Source organism: Penaeus monodon, chromosome 32, assembly GCF_015228065.2.
Source record: "Penaeus monodon isolate SGIC_2016 chromosome 32, NSTDA_Pmon_1, whole genome shotgun sequence".
NCBI classification, from domain to species: Eukaryota; Metazoa; Arthropoda; class Malacostraca; order Decapoda; family Penaeidae; genus Penaeus; species Penaeus monodon.
The window spans coordinates 14816970-14817352 of record NC_051417.1 but is presented as its reverse complement, the minus strand read 5'-3'; the positions used below and the strand labels follow the sequence as shown (position 1 = coordinate 14817352).

At 60.8% G+C, this 383-nt stretch overlaps 1 protein-coding gene across 1 annotated transcript in view; it reads left to right on the top strand.

The window, feature by feature from the left end:
- LOC119593668 (TNF receptor-associated factor 3-like) overlaps positions 1–383 on the top strand; it is a gene marked incomplete at its 5' end in the record, with an annotated part of 15146 nt that overhangs the window by 14320 nt on the left and 443 nt on the right. The window contains 1 exon segment of the mRNA XM_037942625.1: positions 113–383. Coding sequence (XP_037798553.1) covers positions 113–375 — 263 coding nt within the window.

Here is a 383-nt window from a genome sequence, read left to right as displayed (position 1 = left end):
CATACTAACAGTCCTATCTTCAGATGCATGCATTAACCACTTTCTTCTTTGCTGGAGCCAAAACCTTTTCTCGCTGGAGCCAAGCGCTACACGAGGCCCATCTCCCCCGCAGGCGACTACGACGTCAACCTAGACTGGCCGTTCAAGCTCAAGCACAGGATCCACATCCTGGACCACGGCTCGCCCTCCGAGGACATCGTCAGCCGAGTCTGGGACCCAACCCAGCTGTGCTCCGGCTGGCACTGGCGCCGCCCCGAGTCCGGAGACAACTACGAGTGCGTGGGTCTGGGCTTCGAGCAGCTGCTCCTCCGCTCCCGGAGCTACATCCACGACGACAGCATCGTCATCAGGCTCACGGTGTTCCTCGCCCAGTAGAGGCGCCG